Raw genomic sequence first — 24,346 nt, 5'->3', positions numbered from 1 at the left:
GAGAGGGGCAGTACAGCAGACTACCTGGAGGAGTGGAATCCAGGGGAGGAGAGGGAGACAGACATGTACAATAGTGATATACGTAAAGGCCAAGGGTCAAGGGAGACAGAGAGGGGGAAGGGGAGGGAGAGATGGAGAGACAGAGGTTACTAGAGGAGGGGAAGAGGAGAGGAGAGATATACAGGTTATGTAGTGAGATTAGGGCCATGGGATATGGAGGGAGGCAGAGAGAGAGAGAGAGAGAGAGAGAGAGAGAGAGAGAGAGAGAGAGAGAGAGAGAGAGAGAGAGAAGGAGCAACAACTCTCCTACAGGGGAAAGACAAAGCTATACTAACTAGTGAGGTGAAGGTTAAAGGATGGAAGCTGAAGGAGGACAGGAGGGAGAGAAGGCAGGAGGAGTAAGGGGGGGAGAAGGCAGTAGGAGTAAGGAGGAGAGGGAGAAGGCAGGAGGAGTAAGGAGGAGGGAGAGAAGGCAGGAGGAGTATGGAGGAGGGGGAGAATGCAGGAGGAGTAAGGAGGAGGGGGAGAAGACAGGAGGAATAAGGAGGAGGGGGAGAAGACAGGAAGAGTAAGGATTAAGGAGAGAAGACACGAGGAGTAAGGAGGAGGGGGAGAAGACAGGAAGAGTAAGGAGGAGAGAGAGAAGACAGGAGGGGTAAGGAGGAGGGGGAGAAGACAGGAGGGGTAAGGAGGAGGGGGAGAAGACAGGAAGAGTAAGGATTAAGGAGAGAAGACAGGAAGAGTAAGGATTAAGGAGAGAAGACAGGAGGAGTAAGGAGGAGGGGGAGAAGAAAGGAGGAATAAGGAGGAGGGGAGAAGACAGGAGGAGTAAGGAGGAGGGGGAGCAGACAGGAAGAGTAATGATTAAGGAGAGAAGACAGGAGGAGTAAGGAGGAGGGGGAGAAGACAGGAGGAGTAAGGAGGAGGGGGAGAAGACAGGAGGAATAAGGAGGAGGGGGAGAAGACAGGAGGAGTAAGGAGGAGGGGGAGAAGACAGGAGGAGTAAGGAGGAGGGGGAGAAGACAGGAAGAGTAAGGATTAAGGAGAGAAGACAGGAGGAGTAAGGAGGAGGGGGAGAAGACAGGAAGAGTAAGGATTAAGGAGAGAAGACAGGAGGAGTAAGGAGGAGGGGGAGAAGACAGGAAGAGTAAGGATTAAGGAGAGAAGACAGGAGGAGTAAGGAGGAGGGGGAGAAGACAGGTAGAGTAAGTATTAAGGAGCGAAGACAGGTGGAGTAAGGAGGAGGGGGAGAAGACAGGAAGAGTAAGGATTAAGGAGAGAAGACAGGAGGAGTAAGGAGGAGGGGGAGAAGAAAGGAAGAGTAAGGATTAAGGAGAGAAGACAGGAGGAGTAAGGAGGAGGGGGAGAAGACAGGAAGAGTAAGGATTAAGGAGAGAAGACAGGAGGAGTAAGGAGGAGGGGGAGAAGACAGGAGGAGTAAGGAGGAGGGGGAAAACAGGAGGAGGGGGAGAAGACAGGAAGAGTATGAATGAGAGAGAGAAGAGAGGAAGAGGAAGTAAAGAAGTAAGAGCTGATGTTACTGCTGTGTTTATGAGCGTACTAATGACAGACAGTGGGGGATGACACATATATGTTAATGAGTTTGAGCATGACGAAGGGGGGAGACAATATGACAGTGGGGGGTGGAGAGAATGAGAGAAGGGAGGGGGTCTAAAGAGCAAACACACCTGAGGGGATTGGGAGAGGTTAAACGCTGACATATGTTATTAAAAGCAGCAGAGTCTTGGGAGATAGGGAGGGAGGGAGAGAGAGGGAGAGCGGGAGGGACAGAAAGAGAGAGAATGGAGTACAGTATTGAGAAGGGAAGTATCAAGCAGATTAGTCACTCGTGGGAGAAAAGGGGGGAGGATAGAGAGAAGTGATGGGGGGTGGGGGAGAGAGGGAAGTGATGGGGGAGAGAGGGAAGGGTTGGGGGATGGGGGAGGAGAGAAAAAAGAGAGGCAGACATATTTTGGTAAAATCAGGGCCTGGGGAGATAAGAGATATAGTAACAGCAGGGGTGTAGGGAGAGAGAGAGGAGAGAAAGAGAGCGATAGGGAGGGATGGATGGAGAGAGGGAGGACGAGAGCACAGTAGATCACTCCAACAATGCCACAATTGCTGAGGAAGGGAGAAACCGGGTGGAGAAGGTTTTAAGGGGGTGAGATAGGGGAAACAGGGTTAAGTGAAATGCTGACAGATACAGGGAGAGAAAGGGGAGAGGGGGACTAGCAGAATGGGAGAAGGGGGAGGGGAGGTTTAGTATAGGGTAGAATAGATAAGGACAGAGGAAGGAAAAATAGTTATAGAGAGAGGCAGGGAGGAAGGGAGTGGAGGAGACAGAGAATTGAGAATTTTGAGAATTGTGCCTTCATTGAATTTTGAACTGTAATGGCTTGGCAAAACAATCCAGCCCGGATGCCAATAAACCTCCAGTGAATTGGAGAGGAGGGAGAGGTAAAGAGAGAGAGGGAGATAGAGAGAGAGGGAGAGAAAGAGAGAGGGGGGGGGAGAGAGAGAGTGAGAGAGAGCGAGAGAGAGAAATAGGGAGAGAGCGAGAGGTAAAGAAAGAGAGAGCGAGAGAGAGAGAGAGAGAGAGAGAGAGAGAAAAGGAGAGGAAGAGAGAGCGAAATGGATATAAAGACAAATAAGCGGAGGCAGAAGCTGAAAGAGAGGGGGAGAAAGAGAGAGCTATTTAAGTGGAAATGGACCCTGTGCACCTGCGTTAGCCCCACACACTGTTGAATACACACTGAGAGAGAAAAGAAGGAAAAAAGTGTGATAAAAGCAGATAGAGTCTTTAATGCAAACACACACTGTCACTGAGCAGACAGACACAAGCACTGATTATCACTGGGAGAGCGAGAAAGAGAGGGGAAAGAGAGCGAGAAAATGAGAGAGAGTGGTTGAAGAGAGAGGGGAAGGCAGAGGAGGGATGATAGAGAGCAATCAGGGAGGGGAGAGAGAGAAGCAGAGAAAAAGGGCAGGTTAGTGTTAATGCACTGCGCATAGGCAGCCCGCTGTGGGCACTATGTTATATTAACAGTGACACCAGCCGAGAGGAGCCTAAGGAATCCAATACACACACACACACACACACACACACACACACACACACACACACACACACACAAACACACACACACACACACACACACACACACACACACACACACACACACACACACACACACACACACACACACACACACACACACACACACACACACACACACACACACAAACACACACACACACACACACACACACACACACACACACACACACACACACACACACACACACACACACACACACACACACACACACACACACACACACACACACACACACACACACACACAGGGAGACAGAGCTGCAGTGGCCATGCTGAGACATTTGAGACCCAGACTGAACCAACCCAACAGAGAGCAGTGTACTGTTCAATATGTCTACAGGCAAAGAGACATGCTGCGAGAGGGAGAGGGGAGAGGGGAGAGAGGGAGAATGAAGGAGGGAGGGAGGGATTCAGCTTGAGAGACAGTTTTGAAGAGAAAGGAAAATAGAATGAAGGAGCGAAGGGAGAGAGAAAGGAAGGGCACACGCTAGTCATGAAGGGAGGGAGTGATGAGAAGAACAGAGGGATAGAGGAGAGAGAGGAGAGAGAGCCACAGGGACAGAGGGAGAGAGGAAGAAGGGGGAGGAACCCGGCCAACCCGGCCAGCCAGCCACATGGAGTCTCATGGCCACTCAGTAACACTTCCTCCCCCTTTTCTCCACCTCCCTCCCCCCTCCCTCCCCCCTGTCTCACCTGCGCCTCGTTCTCCTTGAGCAGTCTGCGCGTACGCGCCCCTCCCGGGTCGTCCGTCACGTTCAGCATGACCACGCTCTTCTTCTCCCAGCCGATGAACGAGCCGTCCGTCAGGCCGTCCACCACCGACAGGAAGTCCTGGTAGCCATGGTGACGGGTGGACACCACTGAGAAGGTGGTCCAGTCGTACTCCTCTAGTATTTTGAAGATGACCTCCAGCTGGAGGCTGGTGGATGAGCTGAACTGGAGGAAGATGGAGCCTGACTCCTGCAGTAGGGGAGCACACCTTAAAGTTCTATAGACAGAGGCAGGCACATGGGACAAAATGCTGGCAAACAGGAAGCACAACATCAGCTTTCCTCTAGGAGGTCAGGGTCACGTTCAGTAGAGCACCTTCTCCACTTCAAAACAGTTCAACACGTTGCTGTTTTTTATCACTGAACAGGGCCCCTGTAATACCTCCGTTTCACAACGTTTTCTCCTGTTTTACATCTTCTGAACACAATCCAGCAATGAGGATGAAGGGCTTTCTGGGGTTCTGATTTGTTTAGGATTATGTTTAGGATTATGGTTAGGATTATGGTTAGGATTATGGTTAGGATTTGGGTTGGGGAAACTGATCCTATATTGTAGAAATGTGTCTATGGGTAAACTCAGAATGCAGAATGCAGCCCAAAGGTGTTTAGAATAAGCCTCACTGGTAAATTGATCCCAATTAATATATGAATAGCAAATATGTTAACATGCCATATTATCGCAATCCCTTACCCATTAACTATTTCTGAAGAATTCTAAACATTCATCAACCCAGATCTAGCAGGGGAGGATGTCTTTAAGGTAAGGATTTGGAGACAGTAAGCTGATCCTAGATCTACACTGCCTTTTGGAATATTCAGACCCCTTGACATTTTCCACATTTTCCACATTTTGTTACATTCCAGCTTTTTTATAAAATGGATGAAATAAAAAATGTGCCTCATCAATCTACACACAATACTCCATGATGACAAAACAAAAACAGATTTCTAGAATTTTACACATTTATAAGAAATTTAAAACAGAAATACCTTATTTACATAAGTATTCAGACCCTTTGCTATGTGACTCAAACTTGCTCTGTCATTATGTGGTATTGTGTGTAGATCGATGAGGGAAAAAAACTATTTAATCCATTTTAAAATAAGGCTGTAACGTGTCAAAATGTGTAAAACCTCAAGGGGTCTGAATACTTTCCCAATGCACTGTATTCCTATGGGCAACTTCTATCCGGAGTTTAGAGAGCAGGTAAAGAGAGCAGCCCATCTCTACAAAGAACTACAACTCCCATGACTATCTTGTGTGTGTTAAGGGTGAGGAGGCATACTGGGGGTTGAAGTTTTCATGGGACCGCTGCAGTGGTGACTGCAGGCTAAAACACAGAATATGATTGTTGAGTGAAGTCTCCAATGACCGCTGGAACTAGTCTTTTCCACAGATTTGGATTACATTTAGATGAGAGTGTGTGTGTGTGTGTGTGTGTGTGTGTGTGTGGGGGGGGGGGGGGGTCTTCAAAGGAAGCTCATCAAAGGTGTGTGAATGCATTCCTCAGAAGTAAAACAGTTATTTGTAAAAACAAATGTATTGGTGTTGTTTTTTCTAGCTACTAGGCAGGATGCATGTCTGAAACATTTTAATTTACACACATATACTGTAAATTATGTAACCCCCCCCCCTCTCTCTCTCTCGCTCTCTCTCTTTCTCTCTCTTTCTCCCTCTCTCTCGCTCTCTCTCGCTCGCTCGCTCTCTCTCTGTCTCTCTCTTTCTCCCTCTCTCTCTCTCCCTCTCTCTGTCTCTCTCTCTCTCCCTCCCTCTCTCCCTCTCTTTCTCTCAATTCAAAGGGCTTTATTGGCATGGGAAACAAATGAAGTCAAGCCAAATCAAGTGAAAAAGAAAATAAACAAAAGTGAAAACACAATATAAAATGAACAGTAAACATTACACTCACAAAAGTTTCAGATGAATAATGACATTTCATATGCCATATTATGTCTATATACAGTGTTATAACGATGTGCTAATAGTTAAAGTACAAAAGGGAAAAATAAATCAACATGAATATGGGTTGTACTATGTGTTCTCTTTCTCCCATCCACACACACACACACACACACACACACACACACACACACACACACACACACACACACACACACACACACACACACACACACACACACACACACACACACACACACACACACACACACACACACACACACACACACACACACACACACACACACACACACACACACACACACAGAGTTGTGACACATCAGAGGGACAGCTGTAGTAGCAGCCTAGTTTGGTGCCATTTACAGATCAAACACAACAATGTCTGACTCAGCTTCTTATAGCACAATGTCCCCAACACCAACCCCTATACCCCAACATCAATACTATACCCCAACCCCTATACCACAACCCCTATAGACCAACCACTTCACCCCAATCTTATACCCCGACCCTTATACCCGAAACCTCTATACCCCAACCCGTATACCACAACCCCTATACCCCAACCACTTTACCCCAACCTTATACCCCAACCCCTATACCCGAAACCGCTATACCCCAACACCTATACCCCAACCCCTATACCCCAACCACTATACACCAACACCAACCTATACCCCAATGACTATCCCCCAACCCCTATACCACAACCACTATACCCCAACACCAACCCTATACCCCAACCAATATACCCAAACCACTATACCCAAAACACTATACCCCAACAACAACCCTATACCCCAACTCCTATACCCCAACACCAACGCTATACCCAAACCACTATACCCCAACACCAACCCTATACCCTAACCACTATACCCCAACACCAACCCTATACCCCAACCACTATACCCCAACCCCTATACCCCAACCACTATACCTCAACACCAACCCTATACCCCAACCACTATACCTCAACACCAACCCTATACCCCAACCATTATAAACCCTATACACCAAATCTATACCCCAACCCCTTACCCCAACACCAACCACTATACCCCAACCAAAATACCCCAACCCCTATACCTCAACAACAACCCTATACCCCAACCATTATACCCCAACCATTATACCCCAACCCTATACCCCAGCTCCTATACCCTAACCCAACCCTTATACCCCAACACCAACACTATATCCCAACCCTATACCTCAACCTAACCCAACCCCTATACCCCAACCCTGTACCCCAATGCCAACCCCTATACCCCAACACCAACCCTATATCCCAACACCAACCCTATATCCCAACACCAACCCTATACCCCAACACCAACCCCTATACCCCAACCATTATACCCCAACCCCTATACCCCAACACCAACACCTATACAACAACACCAACACCAACCCTATACCCCAACAACAAACCTATACCACAACACCAACCCCTATACCCCAACACCAACCCTATACCCCAAAAACAACCCTATACAACAACACCAACACCAACCCTATACCCCAACAACAACCCTATACAACAACACCAACACCAACCCTATATCCCAACACCAACCCCTATACAACAACACCAACCCCTATACAACAACACCAATCCCTATACCCCAACACCAACCCTATACCCCAACAACAACCCTATACAACAACACCAACACCAACCCTATACCCCAACACCAACCCCTATACAAAAACACCAACACCAACCCTATATCACAACACCAACCCTGTACCAAAACACCAACCCCTATACCCCAACACCAACCCTATACCCCAACACCAAGCCCTATACAACAACACCAACACCAACCCTATATCCCAACACCAACCCTATACCACAACACCAACCCCTATACAACAACACCAACCCTATATCCCAACACCAACCCCTATTCCCCAACAACAACCCTATACCCCAACACCAACCCCTATACAACAACACCAACACCAACCCAATATCCCAACACCAACCCTATACCACAACACCAACCCCTATACACCAACACCAACCCTATACCCCAACACCAACCCTATACCACAACACCAACTCAACACAACAACACCAACCCTATATCCCAACACCAACCCTATATCCCAACACCAACCCCTATACACCAACACCAACCCTATACCCCAACACCAACCCCTATACAACAACACCAACACCAACACCAACCCTATATCCCAACACCAACCCTATACCCCAACACCAACCCCTATACAACAACACCAACCCTATATCCCAACACCAACCCGATTCCCCAACACCAACCCCTATACAACAACACCAACCCTATATCCAAACACCAACCCTATACCACAACACCAACCCTATACAACAACACCAACACCAACCCTATATCCCAACACCAACCCCTATACAACAACACCAACCCCTATACAACAACACCAACACCAACCCTATACCCCAACACCAACCCTATACCAACACAACCAACTACAACAACACCAACCCTATACCCCAACACCAACCCTATACCCCAACACCAACCTCTATACAACAACACCAACCCTATATCCCAACACCAACCCTATACCCCAACACCAACCCCTATACAACAACACCAACACCAACCCTATATCCCAACACCAACCCTATACACCAACACCAACCCCTATTCAACAACACCAACCCTATATCCCAACACCAACCCTATACCCCAACAACCAACCCCTATACAACAACACCAACCCTATATCCCAACACCAACCCTATATCCCAACACCAACCCCTATACAACAACAAAAACCCTATATCCCAACACCAACCCTATACCCCAACACCAACCCCTATACCCCAAAACCAACCCCTATACAACAACACCAACCCCTATACCTCAACACCAACCCCTATACAACAACACCAACACCAACCCTATACCCCAACACCAACCCCTATACAACACCACCAACCTTATATCCCAACACCAATCCTATACCCCAACACCAACCCCTATACAACAACACCAACCCTATATCCCAACACCAACCCTATACCACAACACCAACCCCTATACACCAACCCTATGCCCCAACACCAACCCCTATATAACAACACCAACACCAACCCTATTTCCCAACACCAACCCTATACAACAACAGCAACACCAACCCTATATCCCAACACCAACCCCTATACAACAACACCAACCCCTATACAACAACACCAACCCCTATACAACAACACCAACACCAACCCTACACCCCAACACCAACCCTATACCACAACACCAACCCCTATACAACAACACCAACCCTATATCCCAACACCAACCCTATACCCCAACACCAACCCCTATACAACAACACCAACCCTATATCCCAACACCAACCCTATACCCCAACACCAACCCCCATACTAAAACACCAACACCAACACCAACCCTATATCCCAACACCAACCCTATACCCCAACACCAACCCCTATACAACAACACCAACCCTATATCTCTACACCAACCCTATACCACAACACCAACCCTATACACCAACACCAACCCTATACCCCAACACCAACCCCTATACAACAACACCAACACCAACCCTATATCCCAACACCAACCCTATACAACAACACCAAAACCAACCCTATATCCCAACACCAACCCATATACAACAACACCAACCCCTATACAACAACACCAACCCCTATACAACAACACCAACACCAACCCTATACCCCAACACCAACCCCTTTACAACAACACCAACCCTATATCCCAACACCACCCTATACCCAACCCAACCCCTATACCCAACACCAACCCTATACCCCAACACCACCCCTATACACAACCAAACACCAACCCTATATCCCAACACCAACCCTATACACAACACCAACACCAACCCTATACCCCAACACCAACCCTATACCCAAACCACCCAACCCAACCCTATATCCCAACACCAACCCTATCCCCAACCCAACCCCTATACAACAACACCAACCCTATATCCCAACACCAATCCTATACCCCAACCCAACCCTAACCCAACCCAACCCTATATCCCAACACCAACCCTATACCCCAACACCAACCCTACACCCCAACACCAACCCTATACCCCAACACCAACCCTATACCCCAACACCAACCCTATATCCCAACACCAACCCTATACCCCAACACCAACCCTATATCCCAACACCAACCCTATACCCCAACACCAACCCCTATACCAACACCAACACCAACCCTATACCCCAACACCAACCCTATACCCCAACACCAACCCTATATCCCAACACCAACCCTATATCCCAACACCAACCCTATATCCCAACACCAACCCTATACCCCAACACCAACCCTATATCCCAACACCAACCCTATACCCCAACACCAACCCCTATACCAACACCACCAACCCCAACACCAACCCTATACCCCAACACCAACCCTATACCCCAACACCAACCCTATACCACAACACCAACCCTATATCCCAACACCAACCCTATATTCCAACAACCAACCCCTATACAACAACACCAACCCTATACCCCAACAACCAACCCCTATACAACAACACCAACCCCTATACAACAACACCAACCCTATATCCCAACACCAACCCTATACCCCAACACCAACCCCTATACAACAACACCAACCCTATATCCCAACACCAACCCCTATACACCAACACCAACCCCTATACAACAACACCAACCCTATATCCCAACACCAACCCTATACCCCAACACCAACCCCTATACAACAAACACCAACCCTATATCCCAACACCAACCCTATACCCCAACACCAACCCCAATACCCCAACCCCTATACAACAACACCAACCCCTATACCCCAACACCAACCTCTATACAACAACACCAACACCAACCCTATATCCCAACACCAACCCTATACCCCAACACCAACCCCTATACCCAAACACCAACCCCTATACAACAACACCAACACCAACCCTATATCCCAACACCAACCCTATACCACAACACCAACCCCTATACAACAACACCAACCCTATATCCCAACACCAACCCTATACCCCAACACCAACCCCTATACAACAACACCAACCCTATATCCCAACACCAACCCTATATCCCAACACCAACCCCTATACCCCAACACCAACCCCTATACAACAACACCAACCCCTATACAACAACACCAACACCAACCCTATATCCCAACACCAACCCTATACCCCAACACCAACCCTATAACCCAACACCAACCCTATACCCCAACACCAACCCTATATCCCAACACCAACCCTATACCCCAACACCAACCCTATACCCCAACACCAACCCTATATCCCAACACCAACCCTATACCCAACACCAACCCTATACCCCCAACACCAACCCTATATCCCAACACCAACCCTATACCCCAACACCAACCCTATATCCCAACACCAACCCTATACCCCAACACCAACCCTATACCCCAACACCAACCCTATATCCCAACACCAACCATATTTCCCAACACCAACCCTATACCCCAACACCAACCCTATATCCTAACACCAACCCTATATCCCAACACCAACCCTATACCCCAACACCAACCCTATACCCCAACACCAACCCTATACCCCAACACCAACCCTATACCCCAACCACTATACCCCAACCCCTATACCCCAACACCAACCCTATACCCCAACACCAACCTTATACCCGACCCAACCATATACCCCAAAACCAACCCAACCCCTATACCCCAACACCAACGCTATACCCAACAACCCAACACCAACCCTATATCCCAACACCAACCCTATATCCCAACACCAACCCTATACCCCAACACCAACCCTATACCCCAACACCAACCCTATGCCCCAACCACTAAACCCCAACCGTATACCCCAACCCAACCCCAACACAACCCATACCCCAACACCAACCCTATACCCCAACACCAACCCTATACCACAACACCAACCCTATACCTCAACCTAACCCAACCCCTATACCCCAACACCAACCCTATATCCCAACACAAATCCTATACCCCAACACCAACACCAACCCCTAAACCCCAACACCAAACCTATACCCCAACCCCAACACCAACCCTATATCCCATCCCAACCCTGTACTCGAACCCAACCCCTATACCCCAAAACCAACCCAACACCAACACCAACCCCATACCTCAATACCAACCCAGCCCCTATACCCCAACACCAACCCTATACCTCAACCCAACTCAACCCCTATACCCCAACACCAACCATATACCTCAACCCAAACCAAACCCCTATACCCTACAACCAACCATATACCTCAACCCAACCCCTATACCCCAACACCAACCTTATACCTCAATGTAACCCCAACCCCTACACAAAACCCAACCCCTAAAACCCAACCCCTCCAGAACCAACCCAAACCCTATACCCCAACACAAACACCAACCCTATACCTCAACCTAACCCCAACCCAACCCCTATATCCTATATCCCTATATCGGCTGACCCCATAGAATAATCCTTTTTGGTTCCAGGTAGAACTATTTTTGGTTCCATGTAGAACTCTTTTGGGTTCCCTCCGGAAAGAGTTCTACATTGAACTCAAAAGGGTTCTACCTGGAACCAAAAAGGTTCTTCAAAGGGTTCTCCAATGGGGACAGCTGAAAACCCCTTATAGGTTCTAGGTAGCTCCTTTTTTTCTGGGAGTGTATACCCCAACACCAACCCAACCCCTATACCCCAACCCATCCCCCACACCCATACCTTATCCCTATCCCAGCCCAGCCCCCCTGTCCTCCCTCCAGGAGCTACCAATCACTATTCTGAGCATTCCACATCCTCGTATCCATCCCAGGATTATGGTCAATTCTCAGTCACTTCAAGAGATAAATTGAAATACAGTTCTGGAATATTGTTCAAGTACTTCATGAATTGACTGAATTGAAATTGATTATTTGACCTCCCCATCCATCCAGTTCTAACCAGTCTAAATGAGAGATGGAGGGGGGAGAGAGATGGGGGAGAGAGAGATGGAGGGGAGAGAGAGATGGAAGGGAGAGAGAGGGAGGAGAGGCCGAGATGATGGGGAGAAAGAGATAGTGGGGAGAGAGATATGAGGGAGCGAGAGATGGAGGGGAGAGAGAAATGGAGTGGAGATGGAGGGGAGAGAGAGAGATGGGACACGGGTGTAAGGTCTGTGAAGCCTGCTGAGTGAGACCAGGTGGCTGGATCATCCACTTAATCCTGCCAGAGTTCTCTCTCTAACCCTGATTCAATCTCTCTCTCTCTCTCTCTCTCTCTCTCTCTCTCTCTCTCTCTCTCTCTCTCTCTCTCTCTCTCTCTCTCTCTCTCTCACGCTGAATCTCTCTATAACCCTGAATCTCTCTCTAACCCTGAATCTCTCTCTATAACCCTGAATCTCTCTCTATAACCCTGAATCTCTCTCTCTAACCCTGAATCTCTCTCTCTAACCCTGAATCTCTCTCTCTAACCCTGAATCTCTCTCTCTAACCCTGAATCTCTCTTTCTAACCCTGAATCTCTCTCTATAACCCTGAATCTCTTTCTCGCTCTAACCCTGAATCTCTCTCTCTCTTACCCTGGATCTCTCTTTCTAACCCTGAATCTCTTTCTCTAACCCTGAATCTCTCTCTCTAACCCTGAATCTCTCTCTCTAACCCTGAATCTCTCTCTAACCCTGAATCTCTCTCTAACCCTGAATCTCTCTCTCTAACCCTGAATCTCTCTTTCAAACCTTGAATCTCTCTCTATAACCCTGAATCTCTCTCTCTAACCCTGAATCTCTCTCTAACCCTGAATCTCTCTCTACAACCCTGAATCTCTCTCTATAACCCTGAATCTCTCTCTATAACCCTGAATCTCTCTCTAACCCTCCATCTCTCTCTCTAACCCTGAATCTCTCTCTCTAACCCTGAATCTCTCTCTATAACCCAGAATCTCTCTCTAACCCTCAATCTCTCGCTCTAAACCTGAATCTCTTTCTAACCCTCAATCTCTCTCTCTAACCCTGAATATCTCTCTCTAACCCTGAATCTCTTTCTCTCTCTAACCCCAAATCTCTCTTTCAAACCTTGAATCTCTCTTTCTAACCCTGAATCTCTCTCTTTAAACTTGAATCTCTTTCTCGCTCTAACCCTGGATCTCTCTCTCTCTTACCCTGGATCTCTCTTTCAAACATTGAATCTCTCTTTCTAAGCCTGAATCTCTCTCTATAACCCTGAATCTCTATCTCTCTCTAACCCTGAATATCTCTCTCTAACCCCGAATCTCTCTCTCTAACCCCAAATCTCTCAATCCTCCAACTTTCGCACACAAACACACATTCTCTTCTCACCTCCATACCTGTGGCTTTCCCCCCACCCCTGCTCACCATCCTACAAGCATGATGGGTCTCTCTCTCTCTCTCTCTCTCTCTCTCTCTCTCTCTCTCTCATCCCTCCCCCACCTCCATACCTGTTGCATCCTCCCCAGCCCTGCTCCTCCGCCTACAGCCACTATGGGTAGTCCAGTCTGGGCAGAGACAAACTCTAACATGGGGGCCAGGGGTCCCCAGGCGGTGGGTGGTGGCCTCTCCTCCTCGTAGACCAGGCCCTGTAGGGGCCTCGCTGCCAGCAGGTCACACAGCTGGGACAGCAGAGTCTTAGGACTACTGTCATTCACCTGAAGAGGAAGTCATGACAGGGATAGGTTAGCTTGCATTACACACGGACTACAACATGATCTGAGGATTACAGTCATTCACCTACAGAGGTCACATGATCACATGGTAACAACAATACATATATAGAGAAAGACTTTGTGAAACGTTTCGTGAGAAAGCAGATAAACAACAGTAAGGGACAGTACAGTGTACTACTGTCTTACCACTACTATCAACGAGAGAGAGAGAAATCAACGTGATAGAACAGAAAACAGAGACAGACAGGTGTGCAGATGGACTACTGGCATTCATCTGGACACGGAGCCATGATGAGTAAGGTTACGTTACAATGTATGGTGAACACATTGGCGGTGTTGATTATACCCATAATAGCATACTACATACTTAAACTCCATACTATTCCCTCACCGTTGCATTCTATTTAGCATGTACCATTTAGTAAAACGTATGCAGTATGCCACAGCTGCAACTCAGTAGCGGCTCCTGATTGGCTGAGTAGGTGGGGCGGGGCAGAGTGGGCGGATATTTTCTATATTCAACAGACATGCATTACAGTAACCAGCCTGATAATAGTTCATTTCCAATTGGATCATTTCTCTAAACTCTGAATGGAATAGGAATGGAGTTATAGGCCTACTCAGGCTGGTTATAGGAAGGCTATCACATTTGACCTACACCGTAGTAGACCATATAGCTCATCTATCCTGTTTAAAAAGGACTGAAGACAGAAACAGATTTGGTTCCATTTCAACATAGTTATTAGTGAAACCAAAGTGTTGTAGCATGTGTAAAGGAAATCAACCAGCCTAGTAGTACACCCAAACTTTTCAAATGTTCAAATCAAAGGGCTATTGCACATAAAAATGTGGACAGTCGGGTGCATCGCAAATCTAGAACTGCTGGACAGCAACATAATAAACTAAAGCACTGATCATTGAGAATGAGATGAAGGCTTGACCCATTCATTAAATCATTAAATAGATAGCCACGCCTACAACACTGACACAATCCATATGTTCAAATCAAAAGGCCTGATTAATATGGCATCAATAACACAGCCACATCCCAGGTCTGGGTATTCAGACACCGCCAGTGTGTGAACACACAAAACCACACAGACAAAGAGTAGAAGGATAAAACACAGGAAGCAGGGAAACAGACAGACAGGGTCTGAAGTGAAGTGTCCCTCTCTTACCTGGGGTGAAGTAATGACAAGGCGATCGGTTAGATAGAGTTCAATGACAAGGCCATCGGATACATAGAGTTTAATGACACGTCCATCGGATACATAGAGTTTAATGACAAGGCTATCGGTTAGATAGAGTTCAATGACAAGGCTATCGGTTACATAGAGTTCAATGACAAGGCTATCGGTTAGATAGAGTTCAATGACAAGACTATCGGATACATAGAGTTTAATGACAAGGCTATTGGTTAGATAGAGTTTAACGACAAGGCTACAGGTTAGATAGAGTTTAATGACACGGCCATCGGATACATAGAGTTTAATGACACGGCTATCGGTTAGATAGAGTTCAATGACAAGGCTATCGGTTACATAGAGTTCAATGACAAGGCTATTGGTTAGATAGAGTTCAATGACAAGACTATCGGATACATAGAGTTTAATGACAAGGCTATTGGTTAGATAGAGTTTAATGACAAGGCAATTGGTTACATAGAGTCTAATGACACGGCTACTAGTTAGATAGAGTTTAACGACAAGGCTACAGGTTAGATAGAGTTTAATGACAAGGCTATCGGTTAGATAGAGTTTAATGACACGGCCATCGGATACATAGAGTTTAATGACACGGCCATCGGATACATAGAGTTTAATGACACGGCTATCGGTTAGATAGAGTTCAATGACAAGACTATCGGTTACATAGAGTTTAATGACAAGGCTATCGGTTACATAGAGTTTAATGACAAGGCAATTGGTTACATAGAGTCTAATGACACGGCTACAGGTTAGATAGAGTTTAATGACAAGGCTATCGGTTAGATAGAGTTTAATGACAAGGCAATTGGTTACATAGAGTTTAATGACAAGGCTATCGGTTACATAGAGTTTAATGACAAGGCTATCGGTTAGATAGAGTTTAATGACAAGGCTATCGGTTAGATAGAGTTTAATGACACGGCTATCGGTTACATAGAGTTTAATGACAAGGCTATCGGTTAGATAGAGTTTAATGACAAGGCTATTGGTTACATAGAGTTTAATGACAAGGCTATCGGTTACATGCAATGGTAGAAGAGCAGGTGAATTAAGGAAACGCTTCCAGTTACTCTCATTTAGACACAACAGCATGACGTCTCTTCACCTTAATACAGGTTAGCGCTGTGGCTCCTATAAGTCCTGGATCTATAGTACTGACAGTATGACATAGAGTTGGCTATATAACATGTGTCTCAGATAAGGATTGGGCCCTATATGAATGTAATCCATTATTCCATTACTATGATGACTCTAAACCCTAAACAAGCCAGCTCTGACCCTTGAATCCATCACTGTCTTCCTTCCTATTCCACCCTCACTGTATTCCCTGGACCTCCCACCACACCGCCCCTACATTTTCCCCTTATAATAATCATAATACATGGTACTTATATTTGGCCCAATCCATTAGTGTCAGGTTAAGGTTCAGGCTGTAATGAATGGATCCATTATCACAATTACTACTATTACCTCTCAGAACAGCACAGTCTTGTCTCACCTGAAGCCAGATGACGTTAGCAGAGCCCCACTGGGTGATCACGCTCTCCCCCAGGGAGCTGTGTGCCCGGCCAAACCCAGGGTAGAGCACCCTTCCCCCGGGCCCGGCCGCCGCCTCTACCTGCACGCTGGCCCCCGCGTGGATCACAGCGATGTTGAAGTTCATTATAGTCCCCGGGTCTCTCTCCCGCTCCCGGGGGCGGAGCAAGAGGTGTGGGGAGGGCGTGACCGGTCCTGCCCACTCCGCCAGGGCCAATAGGAGAGAGAGGGTGGGTATGGCGACCATTGCAATAGATCAACCAACCGTGGAAGGGGGAGGGGGCGGAGGGGGGCGGGCGAAGCTGTAAAGCGCACTGAGAGAGGGTGCCTATGAGAGAGAAAGAGACAGAGCGAGAGAACGAGAGAGAGAGAAAGAGAGAGAGAAAGAGAGAGAGGAGTTTAGAAGACTTAGATGTTCTTGCAACATTCTCCCAGAATTGTAAGTTTGTTCACATCAGGAATGGCCTACACAGAGGGTGCAAAGCAAAGAGAGCGAGAGGGATGGAGAGAGAAGGGGAAGGGAGAACAAGAGGGAGAGGAGGAGAGAGAGTGTAATGGATTCTGAATCCAATCATGGGGTAATATAAGTTAGCTTTGACTGGAGCAATATTTGAACAACAACATGGTATAGAGAAGGGGAACAAACAATGGAGAGAGAGAGAGATGAGGAAAAGATGGGGTGTGGGGCAGAGGGAGAGGGAAGATGAAATAGGTGCTATTTAGGCTACAGGCTGAGAAGAAACAATATGAGCGAGAAGGGAAATAGAAAGGAGGGAGGGAGAGAGAGAGAGAGAGAGCGAGAGAGAGAGAGGGAGAGAGAGAGAGGGAGGGAGAGACAGCGAGAGAGAGAGAGAGAGAGAGAGAGAGAGAGAGAGAGAGAGAGAGAGAGAGAGAGAGAGAGAGAGAGAGAGAGAGAGAGAGAGAGAGAGAGAGAGAGAGACTGGGAAGGAGGGAGAGAGACTGGGAAGGAGGGAGAGAGACTGGGAAGGAGGGAGAGAGACTGGGAAGGAGGGAGAGAGACTGGGAAGGAGGGAGAGAGACTGGGAAGGAGGGAGAGAGGGAGGGAGAGATGGAAAGATGGAGAGTGTAAATAGCAGACAGAGACAAAGATATGGGTGGAGGTGGTTATTGTACTGCATGAATGATAACAACAATTAGGATCACTGCAAAACACCCACACACTCACGCACACGCACACACACACGCACACACACACACACACACACACACACACACACACACACACACACACACACACACACACACACACACACACACACACACACACACACACACACACACACACACACACAGAGAGAGAGAGAGAGCTATAGGGGTTAATGCAGTCTACACACAATGATATACACAAACAATCACGCAAGAAGATAGTGATTGCATGAGAGATAGCAAATCATTTTCAATTTACTTTCTGTGCCACCCTCCCTCCCTTCCCCTCTCTGTTTCAACCTCCCCTCACTTCTCTCTCTCACCCCATCACCTCCTCTCTCTCTCGCTCTCTTTCTCTCTCTCTCACTCAGTTTTCAGGTGCTAACACAATTTCTTTGATTAACAGGGCTTGCTGACATGATATTCTCTCTTTCTCCCTCCATCCTCTCCCTTCCTCTCCCTCCATTTCACAGTGCCTGTTCTTTGACCCTGACGAGTCCTTTGGAACAAATAGGGATGGTGAAAAAAAGAGGAGAGGAGGAAGGGACTGGAGGAATAAAAGACAGACAGAGAAAGAAAGAGAGAGAGACGGGTAGAAATGCCGTCTGGGTAGAAATACCGTCTGTTTAAAAAATGTAAATAGAGGGAACATGAGTGAGTGAGAGGAGGACGGTAGAGGAGAGGAAACAGGGGACTAAAGAGGGAATGAATGGGGAGAGGAGCGGAGGGATAAAATATGGGGGAGAGCAGGAAAGAGAGAAATATTGATTACCATGATGTGTATACGTGTTTGGCCTAAACAAGCACACTGCCAAACCTGAGGTCTTGACTGACAGGGTGTGTGTGTTTGTGTGTGTGTGTGTGTGTGTATACATGGCGTGCAAGCACATGTGTGTGTAAGAGAGAGATCAAATCAAATCAAATGTTATTAGTCACATGCGCTGAATACAACAATACAGTGAAATGCTCACTTAATTACTCAAGATGGCGTAGCAGTGCAGACGTGTTTTGTTCGTCCTCTCGTGTACTTTTGTATTTTTCGTCTTTTTTTGTATATATTTCAATTTTATTTTCAATCTCTTTTCCATTTTAATTCAATTATACCTTCCGGTAACCTGCCACACCCAGTGAGATACGGAACCGCTATTATTTTTTAGACCTTATAGCGAGAACCACCTAGCCATCAGACGCTAACCAGCTAATTAGCTACAAGCTATTTAGTCATTGTTCACCACTGCTAGCGGCCTTTACCTTCTGTACAGATACCAGCTCTTTTTTAGCCTGGATAATACTCGCCAGCCTACCAGTATCGGACTGTCTCTCCACTACAACGCCGGATTCCTGCCGTAATCCCTGGACCGTTACTCATGATCTTCACAGCTAGCTAGCACTCACCAAGTAACCTAGTACCGAAGCTATCCCTGAGGCCCACCTCCCGGCCTACTCAGTTGTTCACCCGCACTCCACCCAAACACGGCTAGAAGCCACTACTCCACCGGATCCTTGCCGTAAGCTCTGGACCTTGGCACCGGATCACCGCTGCTACCGAGTGGCTGTAGTGGCTAACGCCCCTGCCCCGAAGCTAGCACCAGTTAGCCGTGAGCCAGGCGCATCTCCCGGCTAGAAAACTAAATTACTACAACTACAATACCTCTTTCGCGATCTGGCTTGGATCCTTTATCGACACGGCGCACCGCCGCACCCCCACGACTGGTCTGCCGACGAATAGTCCATCCGCTGTGCCTTCAACCGGCCTCCGTTGGACATCGGAGCAGACGCTTCTACTAGCCCCGTGCTATTAACTTTAAACGCTGTGTCGCCCGCGTGCTAGCGTAGTAGCGACTACTCCGCGGCTTCCCTGTTCCATCTATTGCTTCCCCCTGGACCCTATGATCACTTGCTACATAGCTGATGCCTGCTAGACTGTCCGTTAATCACGGTACTCCATTCTGTTTATTTTTTGTTTATCTGTCGGCCCCAGCCGCAAACTCAGGCTCTGTGTGTAGTTAACCGACCCTCTCTGCCCAGTCATCGCCATTTTACCTGTTGTTATTTTAGCTGATCAGCTGTTGTCTCACCGGTGTTGTCTAGCTAGCTCTCCCAATCAACACCTGTGATTACTTTATGCCTCGCTGTATGTCTCTCTCAAATGTCAATATGCCTTGTATATTGTTGTTTAGGTTAGTTATCATTGTTTTAGTTTACAATAGATCCCCTAGTTCCACTCATCATACCTCTGATACCTCCTTTGTCCCACCTCCCACACATGCGGTGACCTCGCTCATTATAACCAGCATGTCCAGAGATACAACCTCTCTTATCATCACCCGGTGCCTGGGCTTACCTCCGCTGTACCCGCACCCCACCATAACCCTGTCTGCACATTATGCCCTGAATCTATTCTACCACGCCCAGAAATCTGCTCCTTTTCTCACGTCACCCCGCTCCTCCGCTCTCTCCACTGGCTTCCAGTTGAAGCTCGCATCCGCTACAAGACCATGGTGCTTGCCTACGGAGCTGTGAGGGGAACGGCACCTCCGTACCTTCAGGCTCTGATCAGGCCCTACACCCAAACAAGGGCACTGCGTTCATCCACCTCTGGCCTGCTCGCCTCCCTACCTCTGAGGAAGTACAGTTCCCGCTCAGCCCAGTCATAACTGTTCGCTGCTCTGGCACCCCAATGGTGGAACACACTCCCTCACGACGCCAGGTCAGCGGAGTCAATCACCACCTTCCGGAGGCACCTGAAACCCCACCTCTTTAAGGAATACCTAGGATAGGATAAAGTAATCCTTCTAACCCCCCCCCCCTTAAAAGATTTAGATGCACTATTGTAAAGTGGCTGTTCCACTGGATATCATAAAGTGAATGCACCAATTTGTAAGTCGCTCTGGATAAGAGCGTCTGCTAAATTACTTAAATGTAAATGTAAATGTTTTATTCTTTGTCCCCAACACTCTAGTTGACCAGTTTTGATAGCATTTAGCTGTACCCTCATCCTACTACTCCTCTGTTCCTCGGGTGATGTGGAGGTAAACCCAGGCCCTGCATGTCCCCAGGCACCCTCATTTGTTGACTTCTGTGATCGAAAAAGCCTTGGTTTCATGCATGTCAACATCAAAAGCCTCCTCCCTAAGTTTGTTTTGCTCACTGCTTTAGTACACTCCGCCAACCCTGATGTCCTTGCCGTGTCTGAATCCTGGCTTAGGAAGGCCACCAAAAATTCTGAGATTTCCATACCCAACTACAACATTTTCCGTCAAGATTGAACTGCCAAAGGGGAAGAAGTTGCAATCTACTGCAGAAATAGCCTGCAAAGTTCTGTCATACTTTCCAGGTCTATACCTTAAAGAGTTCGAACTTCTAATCTTAAAAATTAATCTCTCCAGAAATAAGTCTCTCACTGTTGCCGCCTGCTATCGATCCCCCTCTGCTCCTAGCTGTGCCCTGGACACCATTTGTGAATTGATTGCCCCCCCATCTAGTCTCAGAGTTGGTTCTGTTAGGTGACCTAAACTGGAATATGCTTAACACCCCGGCAGTCCTTCAATCTAAGCTAGATGCCCTCAATCTCACACAAATCATCAAGGAACCCACCAGGTACAATCCTAAATCCGTCAACATGGGCACCCTCACAGACATTATCCTGACCAACTTGCCCTCCAAATACACCTTTGCTGTTTTCAATCAGGATCTCAGCGATCCCTGCCTCATTGCCTGTATCTGCTATGGGTCCGCGGTCAAACAACCACCCCTCATCACTGTCAAACGCTCCCTAAAACACTTCTGCGAGCAATACACGCAGTCAGTCAGGAAAGCAAAGACTAGCTTTTTCAAGCAGAAATTTGCATCCTGTAGCTCTAACTCCGAAAAGTTTTGGGACACTGTAAAGTCCATGAAGAACAAGAGCACCTCCTCCCAGCTGCCCACTGCACTGAGGCTAGGTAACACGGTCACCACCGATAAATCCATGATAATCGAAATTTCAATAAGCATTACTCAACGGCTGGCCATGCCTTCCTCCTGGCTACTCCAACCCCGGACAACAGCCCCCCCCCCCCGCAGCTACTCGCCCAAGCCTCCCCAGTTTCTCCTTCACCCAAATCCAGATAGTAGATGTTCTGAAAGAGCTGCAAAACCTGGACCCGTACATATCAGCTGGGCTAGACAATCCGGACCCTCTCTTTCTAAAACTATCCGCCGCCATTGTTGCAACCCCTATTACCAGCCTGTTCAACCTCTCTTTCGTATCGTCCGTGCCCTAAAAATTGGAAAGCTGCCGCGTTCATCCCCCTCTTCAAAGGTCGGTGACACCCTAGACCCAAACTGTTACAGACATATTTCCATTCTGCCCTGCCTATCTAAATTCTCCGAAAGCCTAGTTAATAAACAGATCACTGACCAATTCGAATCCCACCGTACCTTCTCCGCTGTGCAATCCGGTTTCCGAGCCGGTGACTGGTGCACCTCAGCCATGCTCAAGGTACTAAACGATATCATAACCACCATCGATAAAAGACAGTACTGTGCAGATGTCTTCATCGACCTGGCCAAGGCTTTCGACTCTGTCAATCACCGTATTCTTATCGGCAGACTCAACAGCCTTGGTTTTTCTAATGATTGCCTCGCCTGGTTCACCAACTACTTTGCAGACAGAGTTCAGTGTGTCAAATCGGAGGGCCTGTTGTCCGGACCTCTGGCAGTCTATATGGGGGTACCACAGGGTTCAATTTTCGGGCCGACTTTTTTCTCTGTATATATCAATGATGTTGCTGTCAGGGTTGTGTGCGAAGAATGTTTGGAGTCAAACGCAGGACAAAGGTCTGAGCGAAAAAACCACAGAGTTTTTACTCAAAATATATGCACAATTCCACAAATGGAAAGAAACAGATACGAACACGTATCAAATACAACACCTAACGTACAAACAATCACGGACAAACATAAATGAAAGACAGAGGGTTAAATAGGGAACATGATGGGGGAATTGATACCAGGTGTGTACAATACAGACAAAACAAAACGAAACTGAAACATGGATCGATGGTAACTAGAAAGCCGGTGACGTCGACCGCCGAACACCACCCGAACAAGGAGAAGGGCCGACTTCGGCGGAAGTCGTGACAGTACCCCTCCCCTGACGCGCGGCTCCAGCAGCGCGACGACACCGGCCTCGGGGACGACCCGGAGGGCGAGGCGCAGGGCGATCCGGGTGGAGACGGTGAAACTCTTGTAACATGGATGGATCTAGAATGTCCTCCACCGGTACCCAGCATCTCTCCTCCGGACCGTACCCCTCCCACTCCACGAGGTACTGAAGGCCCCTCGCCCGACGTCTAGAATCCATGATGGCCCTTACGGTATACGCCGGGACCCCCTCGATGTCAAGAGGGGGCGGAGGGACCTCCCGCACCTCAGACTGCTGGAGCGGACCAGCCACCACCGGCCTGAGGAGAGACACATGGAACGAGGGATTAATACGGTAATCAGGGGGGAGTTGTAACCTATAACAAACCTCGTTCAGTCTCCTCAGGACTTTAAATGGCCCCACAAACCGCGGACCCAGCTTCCGGCAGGGCAGGTGAAGGGGTAGGTTTCGGGTCGAGAGCCAGACCCGGTCCCCCGGTGCATACACCGGGGCCTCACTGCGGTGGCGGTCGGCACTCGCCTTTTGTCTCCTGATAGCCCGTTGTAACCGCACATGGGCAGCGTTCCAAGTCTCCTCTGAGTGCCGAAACCATTCATCCACCGCAGGAGCCTCGATCTGGCTCTGATGCCATGGTACCAGGACCGGCTGGTAACCTAGCACACACTGAAACGGTGATAGGTTGGTAGAGGAGTGGCGGAGGGAGTTTTGGGCCATCTCCGCCCAGGGGATGTAAGCTGCTCCCCCGGCCGGTCCTGGCAATAGGACCTCAGAAACC

At 48.0% G+C, this 24,346-nt stretch overlaps 1 protein-coding gene across 1 annotated transcript in view; it reads right to left on the bottom strand.

The window, feature by feature from the left end:
* Positions 1 to 24,346, bottom strand: part of LOC129841915 (glutamate receptor ionotropic, NMDA 2D) — a 180,956-nt gene that overhangs the window by 122,318 nt on the left and 34,292 nt on the right. Inside the window, exons 2-4 of the mRNA XM_055910277.1 lie at positions 17,218 to 17,583; positions 14,287 to 14,493; positions 3,812 to 4,078 (exon numbers count right to left, since the gene is read on the bottom strand). Coding sequence (XP_055766252.1) covers positions 3,812 to 4,078; positions 14,287 to 14,493; positions 17,218 to 17,502 — 759 coding nt within the window. The 5' untranslated portion in view covers positions 17,503 to 17,583. The remainder of the gene's footprint in view (positions 1 to 3,811; positions 4,079 to 14,286; positions 14,494 to 17,217; positions 17,584 to 24,346) is intronic.

Source organism: Salvelinus fontinalis, unplaced genomic scaffold, assembly GCF_029448725.1.
Source record: "Salvelinus fontinalis isolate EN_2023a unplaced genomic scaffold, ASM2944872v1 scaffold_0002, whole genome shotgun sequence".
Lineage (NCBI taxonomy): Eukaryota > Metazoa > Chordata > Actinopteri > Salmoniformes > Salmonidae > Salvelinus > Salvelinus fontinalis.
The sequence above is the reverse complement of the archived record's forward strand: the minus strand, read 5'-3'. Positions and strand labels throughout refer to the sequence as shown.